The sequence below is a fragment of the Falco naumanni genome, chromosome 1, assembly GCF_017639655.2.
Source record: "Falco naumanni isolate bFalNau1 chromosome 1, bFalNau1.pat, whole genome shotgun sequence".
Taxonomy (NCBI): Eukaryota; Metazoa; Chordata; class Aves; order Falconiformes; family Falconidae; genus Falco; species Falco naumanni.
The window spans coordinates 52418426-52434247 of record NC_054054.1 but is presented as its reverse complement, the minus strand read 5'-3'; the positions used below and the strand labels follow the sequence as shown (position 1 = coordinate 52434247).

The 15822-nt window shown below is 38.4% G+C and overlaps 1 protein-coding gene across 3 annotated transcripts in view; it reads left to right on the top strand.

The window, feature by feature from the left end:
- The window catches only part of SLC2A9 (solute carrier family 2 member 9), a 107251-nt gene that overhangs the window by 59375 nt on the left and 32054 nt on the right, over positions 1-15822 (top strand). For all 3 annotated transcript variants that reach the window (XM_040594041.1, XM_040594031.1, XM_040594022.1), the window contains 2 exons: positions 6824-6925; positions 7990-8065. In XM_040594041.1, the coding sequence (XP_040449975.1) occupies positions 6824-6925; positions 7990-8065 (178 nt within the window). The remainder of the gene's footprint in view (positions 1-6823; positions 6926-7989; positions 8066-15822) is intronic.

The window sequence follows — 15822 nt, the reverse complement described above, 5'->3', positions numbered from 1 at the left end:
GCAGCTGGCTAAAACGAATCCCTGCATGGGCTACATTTTGGTCATGCTCATCCAGCAGGCATTGAGTATGAGACCCTCTTTAGTGAATGGAAAATTTCACTGCCAAGTGAAGCTGCTTGAGGATGCTTTACTGCAAAATACTTCAGACTGTGCATAGAAACTTAGCAATCAATTCCACCTTTTGCTGATAGTAATCCCTAGCCTGTTACCTGCAGAAGATGTGTAGGATCTTACCCTGTCATGGCATTAACACAGATAAAGACAAACTGATGTGAGAGTGAGGGTAGGCAAAGATTTGTTTAGAGCTTGTACTTATGTGGTCAAACTTGGTGCTATGCCTCTAAATTCCAGTATAGGTACTTAAATTAAATAACCTGTTTCTTTGTTTTACAACTGTAAAATTAATACAGTAGACAAGTAGATATACATAAAAATATGAATAAAAAATATTTATAACTCTGTCTCCTGTTCCTCTCCTTTTCCTGCATACAAAATAATACACATTGTGTCATAAATAGACCTGACAGTGATATAAATGTGATTATCCATTTTAAGCCTGCTGCATAAAATGGAAATAACACGGAGTTAGCTTGCTGTATTAAGTCTGAATCTCAACATACTGTCTTACTCAGGCCTGTATCCAAAAAACATGGGAAAAAAGTGTGGCTACTCTTGACATTAACATATAGATCAAACCTCTTTACAGAGCTGAGACATCAAGAAAATCTAATAGGGTTTTCTTAGTATAATTTAGAACCAAGAAATAAGAAGAGAACAGTATTTAGTGACCTGTTTGGATTGTAGAACTCGTTTACACATTAATTTTATTCAGAGAAGCTTTTCTGATCTTTATTAATGTGCTCTGCTTTCATTATGTCAGCTCCAGTATCTGCATCTGACTCAAGTGAAAAGTTGACATTTGCTTTTTTAACTTCATTCGTGTTTTCTGCCAGACAAAAGTAAGTTGTGCGAACTGTTAACTTAGTTTGCATATCAGTTGCCTTATTATCACCAAACGTTTCTGTGTAGAGGGAATTTTGGTTGCAATATTTTTTTACACGTTTTCAGTAATTTTAGCTGTGTTAATTACCATGACTGTGGGTACAGGCTTCTACAAATGCATGTTTATAATCACACATAAACAAGTACCAGCCTACACAATTTGGCAAATAACTCAGTGTGCTATCACAGAAAACAGTTGTAAGATTCTTTTTTTGACTGTACTTGAGCATATACTGAATTTCTTGTTATTTCATTTACTCTACCATATAGTATATTTTGACGACTTACAGGTCTTCAGTAGGTAGCAGTTACCAGCACATAGCAGTGGAGCATTTAGAACTATAAATACTTGAAAACTGGTGGATCATCTTCCATTTCTTATTAGTCATAAGCATCTTAGTGGGTTTTGCAAATTAACAAGTTCTGTATTTGTATAATCGTAACTAAAAATTAATTAGTTGTCCATTTATAACCTGAAAACCAGCATTTTTTTCACCAGGAAAGCTTGCTGTTATAGCAGACATGTTAGAACTTTCTTTTCAAGTATTTGCTGAAACTTCAGAGTTTACCTGAGCTTTTTTTTTTCCATGAAGAAAAGGGGAACAAATAATTCAGCAGAGAAATTTGAGGTACCGTTGTGTTGTCATAGATTTTCTTAAGAAATCCTCAAAAATAAATTTTAGTTAGAAATACTGTAGACCTGAACAGCTTGATGGACTGGCTGTTGAAGCGTCTGTGTGCTTAAACAATTCAAAAAACCTTTTTGGCCTTTGTGAAAGATAGTGCCGCCTGAGATGCTTTTCTGTTGTGGACTGCCTCCCAGTTGAACAGCTTTGATTAGCCAGTGGGCCTGGGCCCTGGGCCCTGGGTTGCTTCTGTATTGCCTCGTGACCAGCAAGGCCACAGACCCATGTCTTTCCAAACGCACACACTGCCTTTCACGAGACTCACAGACCGCAGGTGTGGAGCATGGTTTTGGTTGTTGTGCTTGGCTTTTCATGAGCTTTATTCTGTGTAGTATCCCATTTCAGCAGAGGCTGCTGTGCCTCATTTGAATCTCTGCCATAAGCAGATGTCTTTTGTTGGGTTGGAACTGGTGATGCAAAAGGTAGGTCACGCATTTGAACAAAATAGAGGTGTTCTTAGCTTAAAAATGGAAGGAGGCATTAATCTTCTCATAATTATGCAAGTTAGTCATGTCTAATTGAGAAGTCTTCTGAGTCTGTACTTCCTAGATTTATTAGTGTTGTCAGTGTACTTCATATCATCTTTGGAAATGGTAATAGGGTTCCCAGCAATTCTGGTACATCATAGTGTCCCTGTGGATAAGGATAAAATTCCTGCATATTTTTTCTAGTGAATGAAGTTGATCCATTCCATAAATCACAAGGAATGCCACCAAGAATTGTAACTGGGAATTCTTTCAGGCAGAAACTGCAAGAAGTGCCCAGAAGCTGAAGCATTCAAGTTCTTCATTGCTACTGTATTAAAAATGCTTCAGGAGCCTGGCATCATCTCAGAGAAAAGAATAACTGCACATGGATTTGCTTTATTTCTTCCCAAAATGTCTGAGTAAGAAAGAATTTAAATGTACAAGAAACTACTCATATATAAAAACAGATATGGAGCCCACAGACCTTCTGTAACTGTATCTTTGTTAGGCTGGTCTCAGTTAAAACTGAGTGCCTCATCAGCTCACCTAGATTTGCCAAAGTATGTTGTCCTGTTTTCAGTTGGGGTGGAATTAATTGTCTTCTTAGGAGCTAGTGCAGGGCTGTGTTTTGGCTTTGGTGTAGAGACTTTTCAGTTCCTCAGGCCTTGCTAGCGAAAAGGCTGGAGGGGCACAAGGAGCTGGGAGGGGACACAGCCAGGACAGCTGACCTGAACTAGCTAAAGGGGATATTCCATACCATGGGACGGCATGCACGGTATATATAGCTGGGGGGCTGGCTGGGGCAGGCAGATCGTTGCTCTGGGACTGGCTGGGCATTGGTCAACGTATGGTGAGCAGTTGTGTTGTGCACCACATTTTTCTTTCTCCCTTTACCTCTGGATTTTTTTCTTTCCCTTCCCCTTTTGATTATAATTGGTATTGTCATCATTGTTAGTGTTGTTCTTTCATTTTCATTCTGTTTCAATTATTAAACTGTTCTTATCTCAACCCTCAAGTTTTACACTCCTTTCCAATTCTCCTCCCCATCTCTCTGGGTGAGGAGGAGTGAGTGAGCAGCTGCGTGGTACTTAATTACCAGCCAGGGTTAAACCACGACGTATGTCCACACTGCTTATTCCTAGTATATGTAGGCACAAGGGCATACACACATCTTTATGGAGGACATAGTCCAAACTGCCCTTCCTAACTGGGATTGGCTTTGCTTTGAGCTTTACAACCAAAAAATGTCACTTTTTCCCCCATGTTTTGCTTTGTATGAGAGGCATCTGTGAACCTTTTTCCCTCTAAGAGAAACATTCATTCCTTACCCCATTTTAATACAAAATACACCAGCTGGTGTAACACCAAGATTTTTTAATCATGATCACCCATCCAGAATTGAAAAAAATAAGGGAAATTGCCTGGTATGTCAAATTACATGTGCAGCACCTATTGCTGAACATGTAATTCATATCAAATTACATGTGAAGGATCTGTTGCAGAAATCTCTGTGGTTTCGTGGACCTATAATGTAACTTTGTATACCTCAGAGCAATAAAAAAATGTCTCCTGGTTGAGTGTATGCGTGACTGCATATGTTTGCAAGGTGGATTCATTAATCATAGTGGAAAATACGTGGCATCTTGTAGAAGTTTTGACAGTGTAGAAGTTGCAGTTTTGGAACATTTGGACCTTGAGAACACAATGTGAAATGCTAATAACATCACTGTGGGTCTATTTTAAACATGTATCTGAAATAAATTCTATTATGGGAGCTGTGGAAACTGTCAAAATGAGTATACTTCCTAATTTAAAGACATAAAGAATGCTAAAGCTTGCCTCAGAGCTGCTTTCCATGTTCTGCAGCGTCACAGTGCACATCTCTGGTGTGGAAGCCCAGCTTGCCAGGGTGCAGGGTTGGCATGTTTTGAAGCCTGTCCTAAAATCTGCTGGTGAACCCGATGCTGTGGGAGATGCACTTGCCACACAAGGTGTTTCTTCCTTGCATGACTTTGTACTTTCCTTTAATACATTTCTTCTAGATGCTGACAGTGAAACTGTGTGCAAAATTAGGTTTACTGCAGATTTCGTTTTCATTACTCATTTTATCTTTTGCTTAAAGGATGTGCACAAGAGGGATTTCAGTCTGCAGTAAATAATGTGGCAAAGTTGCGTGATTCTGGCTTTGTTTGAAGTGGTACATTGTGCGCTTTGTAAAATTGTTTTATTATTCTCATAAGAAAACCAACTGTAATTAGTAATTAGAGTAGTTTTCAATGAGAATAGTGTGTCAGCTGTTGTGACCTGAAGTATACATTAGCCTATATTAATAAGTCAGACTAGCAAAGACAGTTTCACATTGCCGTTTTTCAAGAAACTCTTAATTGTGTCCTTCTCTAGCAGGTAAGTATTGCAATTTTGTGATGGCTCTTAAGGAATTTTATCTGTCTTCAGGTGTTAAATACAGATTCAAAGTGTGCGTGAGTGCATAAATACCAGTGTTACAATCACTTGTCTGAGCAGAGTTTTCTGATGGGTGGGTTTCTTTTATCTGGATAGTCTAATTACATTAACTGTCTGAAATCATGACTAAATGTTTCTTCTATGTTTTGAGAAAAAAGAAATTTAAAACAAAATTTGGACTTAATCTATGCTAAAAAGCTTTTAATCTTAAATTTTAAACCTTTGAAGCATAAATTCAGAGAGATGTTGAAATTAAGAAATTCAAAATGCAAAAGCAAGGGACTGTAATTTATTTCAATGTTTTGACATTTTAAAATTACATATTCTAAAAGTATTATTTTAAAAATCTGGTGTACATTTGTAAGCCATTCAATCAATGTAGGTTTTTTGTGTACTGAAAAAAATAATCAAACTTCATGTAGTTATCATCATACTAATTGTTTTCATATAGCTAATGTACAGTGCTTGTTTTATTATTAAATTGTTGCAAAAGAAGTTAAATATAGTAGTTTGAAATCTACCACACTAATGGCTTTAAACTTGAATTTATCAGTTGCACATTTTTCCTATCTATATGGCCATATTTGTTCTGAAGTAGGAAATCCAGACATAAAACCAAGTACCACTTTAATGGTTTCTTAAGTTTTTCAGTGATCTCAAATAAGGATGTTGTGCTGACTTGTTTTTTTGAATAGGTTAAAATAAATTGTGTAAACATAATTGTGAATGCAATTATGAACATGTCATAGCTGATAAATAATATAAAATCAGCTGTCATTATTTTATTTTTGATGTTCGTATTCATGACTGTGGAGCAGATCCTCCTGAAAACTATGCTAAGGCACATGGAAAATAAGGAGGTCATGAGTGACAGCCAGCATGGCTTCAGGACGGGCAAATCGTGCCTGAAAAATTTGGTGGCCTTCTACAACAGAGTCACAGTGTTGACAGATGAGGGAGGAGCAACTAACATCACCTACCTGGACTTGTGCAAAGCATTTGACACTGACTCGCACAACATCCTGATCTCTAAACTAGAGAGACATGGATTTGATGGGTGGACATCAGTGGATAAGGAATTGGCAGGATGGTCACACTCAAAGAGTTGCGGTCAACAGCTCAATGTCCAAGTGGAGACCAGTGACAAGTGGCGTTCCTCAGGAGTTGGTACTGGAACTGGCACTGTTAAACATCCTTGTCAGTGACATGGACACTGGGATTGAGTACACTTTCAGCAGGTTTGCTGATGACACCAACCTGTGTGATGCAGTTGACATGCTGGAGGGATGGGTTGCCATCCAGAGGGATCTTAACAGGCTTGAGAGGTGGGATCGTGCAAACCTCATAAAATTCAAGAAGGCCAGGTGCGAGGTTTTGCATGTGGGTCGGGGCAATCCCAAGCACAAATGCAGGCTGAGCAGGGAATGGATTGAGAGCAGCCCTGAGGAGAACCGCTTGGGAATGTTGGTGGATGAGCAGCTCAACATGGCCCAGCAGTGTGTGCTTGCAGCCCAGAAAGCCAGCCAAATCCTGGGTTGCTTCAAAAGAAGTGTGGTCATCAGGTCGAAGGAGGCGACTCTCCCCCTCTACTCTGCCCTCATGAGACCCCATCTGGAGTACTGCATTCAGCTCTGTGGCCCACAACATAAGAAGGACATGGACCTGTTGGAGCAAGTCCAGAGCAGGGCCATGAAGAAGACAAAAGGGCTGCAGCACCTCTCCTCTGGAGATAGACTGAGTTGGAGTTGTTCAGCTTGCAGAAGAGAAGGCCCCAGGGAGACCTTACAGCAGCTTTCCAGTACCTAAAGAGGTCCTACAAGAAAGCTGGAGAGGGACTTTTTACAAGGGCATGTGGTGACAGGACAAGGTGGAATGGCTTTAAACTGAAAGAGCGTACATTTAAATCAGATATTAGGAAGAAATTATTCACTGTGAGAGTGGCAAGCCATTGGAGCAGGTTGCCCAGAGAAGCTGTGGTTGCCCCATCCCTGGCAGTGTTCAAGGCCAGGCTGGATGGGACTTTGAGCAACCTGGTCTAGTGGAAGGTGTCCCTGCCCATGGCAGGCTGGTGGAACTCAATAATCTTTAAGGTCTCTTCCAACCCAAACCATTCTATGATTCTGTATGTACTAGGAAAACATACTACGTGGTACGAGTCCTTCAGTGCTTTATCAAGAAAGTCACATGCCACTTTCTGTTTTCCAGGGCTTAGTTATTGAACGACTTGGGCGCAGGCTTCTTCTCATAGGAGGTTTCGGGTTGATGGTTGTCTTCTTCGCAGTACTTACTGTCTCTCTGACTTTACAGGTAACACTCTGGTCACTGCATATTTTTACTCTCTTTTTTGCCTGTTTTGAATACCAGCTGCTCAGTACAGGTTTGCTTAGCATTCCTACATAAGCCAGTCCTGTTAATCAGTTTGGCAAAAGGATCCAAAGGTCTGTCTTTTGCTTATTTATGAATCTGTAGGTTTCAAAGTAATATGGTTAGTCATAGCAGCTTTTGCATTAAAAAGCCTTAGGGGCTTTGTATCATTCAGTCTCCCTAACTCAAAGATACATACGTATCATGAACTATTATGAACACAATTTTACCTATAGTTGGGTAAATAGTTTACCCATATTCTGTTCTTTTATCTTTGTTTGTAATGCAGTCTTTTTGAGATTTCTTTCATGCATTACATCATGCTTATTCTTAGGTTTGGATGTTTTTTCCCAGTAGAGAAAAATTTCCATGTTTGCTGTGGTTCCATTTACAGTTCCCTTAAAGAACCATTTATAGTTTGTTCTCTTTTCCCCCGTACCTATTGTTTGTACACGTGGCCTGCCTTGTCTGCAAAATCAGATTATGGCTAAAAATCCCCAGACTTTGGTTTTCACGTGCTTTGCTAAGGTTCGGATACAGCTGTCCTACTGAAAGGCAGCCTATCATGTCTAGACTTCAGGCTTGCCTTTATTTGGTGAACTTTGAAGCTCTTTGGGTCATCATTGCTCTGTTTAAACATGACTGAAATACCTGAGGAGGATGGAGGTGCCAAATCAGTTCAATGGCAAGAAAATCCTTTTCCAAGTTGGCTTGAACTTCAGCACATGAAGTTGTAAACTTTTAGGATTGTGACTTCTGTGGTGCAAGAGCTTGTCTAGTGTTTCACTACAGGGATTCCACAGAGACCAAGACCTTTAATACAAATAATCTAATAAGGTTCTACAGAAATACTGCAATTTTCTAAAGTAATCCTAGAGTAGATTCTGAAATAGATAAAGAACTGTGGAAAACACTTATCTGTTATCTGTAATATATTTTTACATTTTATATTTTTAATACTGGTACATATACAATATACTTAATGTGAACGTCTTGTATCTACCCAGAAAACGGTGCATTGGCTTCCTTACCTCAGTATATTTTGCATCCTTGCAATCATTGCATCATTCTGCATTGGACCAGGTATGTCTATATTTTTTTCATATTTCTTTGTACATCAAAGCACAGTTATTTTTGCACTGGCACTATGTTAACAAATGGCTTGTAAGGAACTTCATTTTACCCTTTTCTGAAGACTGCAAGGGGTCTAAGACAATAAAAGGTGATAGTAACGCAAGGTGATAGCAGTATTCCTGACAAAACCCCACGTACACATGCATTCCCACTTAGACATCAGCATAATTGAGAACTACTGCCTAAATTGCAATCAGTACCAAATTAAAATGTAGGCTACTGTAGGATCACTACGATTTTGTAAATCTATAAAAGACACTCAGTCTGGAAGCTATTTTATTTATCAATGCTTCTTTTAGCTGTTCAGTGCTGACAGGATGCAAACTGGTGGAGGGGGAGGAAGGGGGCAGTTGTGTCTGGTTCCTTTCTTCTGTTCCTTTCCAGAGACAGAGCAGCACTGTGCAAGAGGGTTTGCACATACTTTCTTTAGGAAGATGATGGAAAAGGTAGTTGTCCTGATGGTGGAGCTGCTACTTGTCTAGCAGTTCTCTAGTGATTGCATGCATTTCTTACCTGGTGCCCTCGGGTAACTGTTTTTGTAGGTTGTAATGAAATCTTCAGAGCTATTCTCCCAGCCCAGTTTTGATTACTTGGAGTTGGATATAACTTTATAGACAATCCAGTATTCACAGGCTGTAATATTTGTATTTAATTTTCTCTAACAAAGAACACGTTTCAAGTGTAAAAAAGTAATAAAGCCAGACCTTTCTCAGAAGTGTGGAATGAAAAGACAGGACAACAGTCAAGGCTCAGCAAGGGCAATTCTGACTGGATAGAAGAGAAAAAATTTTATACTGAGAGTGGTTAAACGCTGGAATATGTTGCTCAGAGGCCATGAAATGTCCATTCTTTGAGCTATTCAAAACTCAGCTGGGCAAGTTCATGAGCAACTGGCCCTGCTTTGATCAGAGAATGAATTCCAGAAGTCCCTTCCAACCTAATTTATTCTGTGATTCTAATTGCATCATATCTTTGGAAAACACATTTTAATAGATATGCATAATATGCAAATACTTGCCTGAGCATAGTATTTCTCTAAACAGTGTTGCTCTAGCCTTCAGATACTTGGTTGGGATTGGATCCTGCAGTTATCAAATAATGAAATGTTAACAAAAATGATTTGCAGATAAAGAAGAATTTAATTCAAATTCAATTCATGTACAGAGATGTCAAAACAGCACTTAAATTTTCAAAGATTATCTTACAAACTGTTCTCCACAAAAAAGGGAAAAATCAGCAGCTTTTTAGTTTTTTCACAGTTCAGCTGTAAAACTGAAAGACTTCTGTTCCCCTGAGTTCTCGGGTTTTTTCACGCACCATTTATTGCCTCTTTTTCTTTATAAAGGGTTTGACATTAATCAACTATTTGTACATCTTCACCACTGAAGTGATCTAATTAATTGATTGTGGTTTATTTGGGGAAGGAAGGAGTTGCTGATGTTTCATGTGACTCTAATGAAACATTGCTGTAATTCTATGGATCCTCTTTTGGAATTTCCTCTGAGGAAAGATAGTGCTGCTTTAGAGGAAAATGGGGAGACCAAAATATTCCTTTTCCCCTTGCTTCTTGGAGAATACTTGGTCACTGATCTCTGTGCTTATTCCTCTGCATATGGTAGCTGACTAGAAAACAGACAAGTCAAACAGTCTTGACTAGGGTCGTTAATGTTGGACTGTAGGTGGCCTATGAAGACTATTCCCCTCCCTCACCTCCAGCTCTTCTTGCAAGGCAAATACTGCAGGAAGTCTTGCAATGCCTTTGTCCTCCTGTAAGGACAAATCTCAGATTCTGCTAAGTCCCTAGTATTTCTGACATATGTTTCTTAGTTTATTTTTTTTTTAAGAGGGATTCTGTGGAAGAGAACTGCTCTCGTGTTTTGAATACCTATGGAAAGTCAAATGTTGACTTGAAACTGCTTGAAAACTTCCCTCAATGTTTTAAGTAGCTCAAACAATTTGAATGCAGCTACTTGCAAAATCTACCTTTGTTTTTTCTAAAAAAATTCTGTTGAAACAAATTGTAGAGTTTTTTTTTCATTTTACAGACATGTTCCACTGATTTGTAGAGTTTACAGATCAGTACGTTCTTACATGTTGTATTTTCAGCATGTTAAAATGAACCCTCTACATTTCCACTTCACCTCACCCATTCTTCAGAATGGATTCTGGTTTCCTTCATGCTGCTCGGGATTTTCTATTGTATTTTGCACTCTGTTTGGAGGAAAGTGTCTGCAGATACATGAACACAACACCTTTTGTTTTGATATTATTTATTTGCTTTCTACAGAAATTCTTTGGAATTAAATCTTCTTTTGTGTTTTTCACTGTGCTCATTGCTTTTAAACCCCAAGAACATTAGTACTGTACTAGTAGCTACTTAGTTGGCCTCTCCACTTTTCCTCTGTGTGTTCAAACATTTGTAATACCTGACAATAGTGGGAGTATCTCAGTAGCATTGAACATTGATTTGCTTTTTATGAAAATGTCGGTAATTGACACTTCAGCAGCTGAGAAGAAGTCGTGAAGAATCATATTCTGAGTCCTCTGTAAATCAATAGCATTTTTTTAGCTGACTTTTCATTGATTTATCTTCAGTGAAACTTCTCTGTTCTGTTTAGTGGTGCTTAGGAGATCTGAACTACTTTGCTACCTCTTAGCTGGGAGGAGTTATCTTTCAGAATATGAAAACCACTTTCATTATTAGCACTGTTTTAAGATGGATGAATAAGAAGAGAGCATATATATTTTTTTCTAAACAAATATTACCAAAAATTGAGACATCCACTTTGCATCCACTGCTTTTTGTATCACAAGGCACAACTTCAGTATTTGAGTGCAATTACTGTGTCAAGTTTTGCCCCCCTTCAGTACAGGAAAGACATGAATAAGCTGGGGAAGTCCACCGGAGAGTCACCAAGTCAGTAACAGCAGCCCTGCGAGAAAGAGCTGGGTGAGCTGGACTTATTCAGCCTGGAGAAGAGACAGCTTTGGGGCACCTAGGAGCAGCCCCAGTATGTATGAGGAGTGTGTTGCGATGACAGAGCCAGGCTGCTGTTGGTGCTGTCTGGTGGAATGCTTGAGAGACAAAAGGTGTATGTTGAAACAAGATGCAGAGTGACTATAAGGAAAAGCTTTCTGCTTATAGACAGTCAAGCAGGCTACCAAGGATTTTTGAGTCCTTAAATTACTACACAAAAATCAAAACCGAGTAGTTTGTACTTACGCTGTTTTATTTGAGAACTCTATAGCCCAGTGGGAAATTGTACTTCTGAATCTTCCTAGATAGGGCAAGTACTACTCAAAAGCAATTATCGATTGATTTAAAATCAGCTTTATTTTGTTTAGTAATACACTGTGACAAGACTGAGTGAGATACCTTATATGTGACAGATATGACACATGTATATATCACTCATACACAAAGGAACTAAGTTTTTTCTTATGGAAGCATGCAGTGGCAGTGGAGTATCACAGTACACAAAAACATAATTTCTTTTAATGGGAGAATCAGTGCTGACAATTAACCTTATCTTTCGTTTCCTGCTAATGTTAGAGTTTTAGCAAGAGGGAGTCAGTAGGAAAGAACATGTTTTTGAACACATGTCCAGTGCAGTGGCTGGAAGAGAGAGTCTGGAGAAAAGTACAAACAGGGCAAGCAGGTGAGACACTTATTAAAAGTGGTATACATTTTTTTGGCTTAGGGTCTTCCTGAGACATAGTTTCTAAGATTTTTGTAGTCTTCCATGGATTTTTTCATTCTCCATCTGAAACTGTGCAAAATTTTAGCCTCCTTTCGCAAAGAAAACTACATGTCTGCCATCTGTCATAAACACATCCGCTGTTGTGCTTTATGTGATGCCCTTTAGGTCTTGCATTGGAAGAAATGGGACAACTGATCCCCTTTCTACCTCTTTTAAATTCCTTGTGATCTTGTAGCCTTTATCACCCCAGATTTTTCCAGACTGAATGGCTATGTCTTATTCCCACCTTCTCAATAATATTTTATTACACTCCTTTAGCAGGAAAATCTCACACTTCAATATCTAGTATTCTGTTTTAGAACTCTGGTAGTTTAATGAGAAAAGACACAAGTTTAGGAGTAACTTTTCCACTTCTCTGGTTGGTAAAAGGGTTTTCCCCCAAGAAAATACATGCATCATCTTTATTATTAAGTTGCAGGTTTTTACTGTTTTTAGCCTTTTGTAGAAATTGTGTCATTTGTTTGTATTGGTTAAACAGGTACTAGTGCCATGGTGTTACTTGCACTTAGTATCTTACTTAATTCCTCCTGTAGTTATGTAGAGCATTTCAGCATTCTTCAGAGTAAATATCCTATGGGTTGTAATGATTCTGTAGATACAGAACTAAACTAGGACAAATTCTGTTTACGTTCATTGAGCTATTGCTGCTTGGAAGAATTATTCCATCTGAAAATAGTAAATCATGAGGAACTGAGCTTATAAAAATACTGCTATAACTTTCTAGAGGATAAAATTGCCTTTAAAAATACAGTATTTTCTCTCTTGTTAGAACATCTGATACTTTCTTGATAGCTTAGATGTTGTGTAGTCTCCCACTTTCTGATAGCATATGGATGAGTCCCATCTGCTCCTTACAGTTAGGATCAGCTGTTACTATAAACTGTGGAGTTTTTTATTTGTTTCATTTTTCTGAACTTGGCTTTTCAGCTTGCAGATGTTTTTTAAGCACGTTGCTCTGGACTGAAACAGTAATGCATGCATATAATTTGGTACTTAATTTTTTTTTTTTTTTTTTCAAAAGACAAACAGCAGAAAGCTTTCATTTACTAAAAATTAAAGAGATCCTTATGTTCAAGATAGTCAGTCTATCATCTGAAAGAAAAATACCCTTCAAAAATCACTTACTGTTTTATAAATTAGGGAGCCATGCTGTTCCAGACAGTGGCTTCATTGTGCCGATTGGGATAATTATACACATGAAGGTATTTGGTTGCAGAGAAAAAGACTGCTTTCCAATATTACTTTTGATTATGGGAACATGTTAGTAAATAATTTTACAGTTGTACTTCAAGAAAAAGGCAGAAGCTTCATGGAAATGTTTTTCTTGGTCATACATTTGGCCTGAAATAAATATGAGATATGTTTCAGCTGAAGTGAATAGAAAGGACTGAGGGGATTGGTTCTGGCTCTTAAGCAGACAACAAGCAAAAACCCCCAAAATTAATGGAGAAAACAAATCAAAGAAAAATAGTAAGAGAACATTTTCAGTATCTCTGTAAAGCATTTGTGCTGTTCAGGTTAAGCATCATGAGCAAATGCATTGATTTGCAATGCCTTTACTGGGTGGGTAAATAATGCGCAGCTCCTTGGGAATTTGTGTTGTGATAGATGGGGTCAAGTACATGTGAAACGTCTTCCTTCTTTCATTTTGTCTTAGATATTATTTAAGGAAAAAGGAAAAGCTAAAAGCAGTTATCCCCACTTTATCAACTAAACCTTTGTGGCTGCCTCTTTGTGGACACTGAACGCTGGCATGTTGAGCTGCGCTCTTTCTGGAAAACCATGCTAAGGTCTGACTAAAACAAAAAATGTGTAGGTTCTGCTTACTTTTATCTGTTTGCCTGAATTCCCAGTTCACCCATTGTGCCTTTGCAACAGTTGCTGTGCAAACAAGTGATTTTTTATTTTGCTGGGTGAATTGAAAAATATCTATACGTATGTGTGTGCATTGGGTGATTGGACGTAGTTTTGCAAAGCTGCTGGAGACTGACCCTTTCATCTAGTAGCCAAATAGTTTAAAAACAAAACAACAACAACAAAAAGCAACAACACCAGCTGACCCAGAATGTGTGCAGTCCAGTTTCCTTTTTAGCCTGCAGGGATGTGACCCCATTTGTCGGGGAGTCTGTCATGTATTTTGGGATGAGGGGCTTGCAGTCTTTGGTTTTGATGCTCTTCCAATTTGTATAAAACAATTACATGTTCATCTTCTGAACCAGAGAATGGCTTTTCTGCCGTGTGTCAAGAGATTCACCCCAGATGGTGGAACACAGTCCAGGAAAACAATCAATCAACTGATTAATTTGGGATTACAGCAATGTTGGTATGGACTCCCAGATAACCTTCCCAATGGAAATAAGCATGAGAAAATACAGTCAGACCTTAAGAACTTTGGAAACTTGGCATAAAGCATTGCCCTGTATTATCTTGGTTTGAAGAGAGGTTTTGATATTTCTTCCTTAGAGGAATAGTCTGTTTAAGTACAGCACCTTTCTATCCACTTTTGATAAATAGATAAGGCAGTGCTGCAGAGAAGGGGAAGGAAACTGTGGTGAAGGAGGTTATGTATGATGCTAGTCTTGAACTAAGTGAAAGGGTGGGAGGCAGTGGACTGTTTCAGTAATTTTGCTAGCTTTGAAGTAATCCTTCCTTTATTACCTTCTTTCAGAAATTGAAAAAATCTTGTCTTGTTTAGATCAAATCTTTGCAAATTTGGTGGCTCTGGAAACACAGTGATCTGGAGCACTGGGCTTATTTTACCATTGGGAATAAATAGAAACAACTCAAGACCCTATTGTTACAGTAAGATCTGTAAAAGGTGTTTGTATAGCATGAGTGTATGGCCCTTCCTTCGACCACTATAGCTGGGAGAGAGGTCAGCCACACGTGTGCACAGGCAAGTGTGTGGTAGTGTTCCTCCTTCCATCAAACATTCCCCAGGAGTTCCTTGGAGTCTTCTGGGAGGGAAAAAACCATCTTTTGTTACAACAAACAGTAACACTAGGGGAAGTTCCAGAAACCTGAGGAGCTGCTTTTATATCCGTTGCCTGATTACAGTAAATCAAGCCATTTTTGTGCTGGAAATTTGTGTTATTTTGGTGGCGCTTCAAGTTTGAGATGGAAAGATTTTGTTGAAACCTCACTTCATCTTTCACATTTTCCCCATTTCTAATAATAGGCCGTGTGTAACTGCATGCAGTTGGAGAGAAAAAGAGGCTAAGAAGCTCAGGAACAGGGTGAGGATTTAAGGATATCTGAAAATGTCAGTCAGCTAAGGGAGAATATAAGAATGGTATCTGTAAATATCACATGGAAGGCTTCTCCATAGCTGTTTATATTTTATCTAAGTAATTTGAAAAATTGTTTATGCATGTTCTTTTTCATATTTTCATAGAGACCTAATGCATCGTGTTGTCATGCATTGCCTGTATTGTAATTTGAAAAATGCTCACTGTGTTGTCATGTGTCATGTCATCATTTTTGAGATGATGACTTAGAACTGAATGTTGGAGCACAAAACTGCTCATGCAGCAGTTTGCATAGGAAGGCTGAGAGAAGGTGAAGAAAATATTTTTATGTTAAAAGATACAGAATAATTTTTTAGTTTCTAACCAGAAAAACTGAAAATATGATTTCTGTTTTTAAATACATGGGCAAAAGGGAAAATAACACTGAAAAGGAGAATAAGCTGAAGGTAAATGTTGCTGCAGAAAATAATAACAAAGACTCAAACTTAGGTGCTAGCTAGTCATGAATAAACTTAGGCTAGAAATTGGAAGAAAACTCCTGGCCACTACAGGAGCTGAGTTCTGTATCAGCTTCTTAATGGAAAGAGCAAAAGAAGAAACAAAATAAACATGTTTTATAAATCAAATGCTTCCTGAAATAGCTGAGGATTGGATTTCAACCAGATGATCTAATCTGATCCTCGGTTTCTTTATCTTC